The following is a 511-nucleotide window of genomic DNA, read 5'->3' as shown; positions in this document are numbered from 1 at the left end:
CAACCCCAACCACCTCAGCTACTTCAAGTTCGTGGGGCGCATCGTGGCCAAGGCGGTGTACGACAACCGCCTGCTCGAGTGCTACTTCACCCGCTCCTTCTACAAGCACATCCTGGGCAAGTCGGTCCGGTGAGGAGGGGATTTGGGGGGTTTGGGGGGTGTTGGACCCCTTCTTGGGGTGTTGAAGCACCTCACAGGGTGTTGACCCCTTTTTTTGGGGGGGTTTAACCTGCTTTTGGGGTGTGGAACCCCTGTTCTCGGGGTGTTGATCCTCCCTTTGGGGTGTTGAAGCACCTCACAGGGTGTTGAACCCTTTTTTGGGGGTGTTGAACCTCCTTTTGGGGTGTTGAACCCCCTTTTTGGGATGTTGAACCCCCTTTTGGAGCTGTCACACCCCCTTTTTGGGCAGTGGAGCCCCCAGACGAGGTCCCAACCCCCCCTCACGCTGTCCCCATCCCCCCAAACCGCAGGTACACGGACAAGGAGAGCGAGGACACCCACTTCTCCCAAC

General features: G+C 58.5%; 1 protein-coding gene across 1 annotated transcript in view; it reads left to right on the top strand.

Moving 5' to 3' along the window:
• Positions 1–511, top strand: part of LOC104541497 (E3 ubiquitin-protein ligase HUWE1-like) — a gene marked incomplete at its 5' end in the record, with an annotated part of 3,589 nt that overhangs the window by 2,191 nt on the left and 887 nt on the right. Inside the window, 1 exon segment of the mRNA XM_010185574.1 lies at positions 19–129. Coding sequence (XP_010183876.1) covers positions 19–129 — 111 coding nt within the window.

This window comes from Mesitornis unicolor, unplaced genomic scaffold, assembly GCF_000695765.1.
Source record: "Mesitornis unicolor isolate BGI_N332 unplaced genomic scaffold, ASM69576v1 scaffold21215, whole genome shotgun sequence".
In the NCBI taxonomy this organism is placed as follows: domain Eukaryota; kingdom Metazoa; phylum Chordata; class Aves; order Mesitornithiformes; family Mesitornithidae; genus Mesitornis; species Mesitornis unicolor.
The sequence above is the reverse complement of the archived record's forward strand: the minus strand, read 5'-3'. Positions and strand labels throughout refer to the sequence as shown.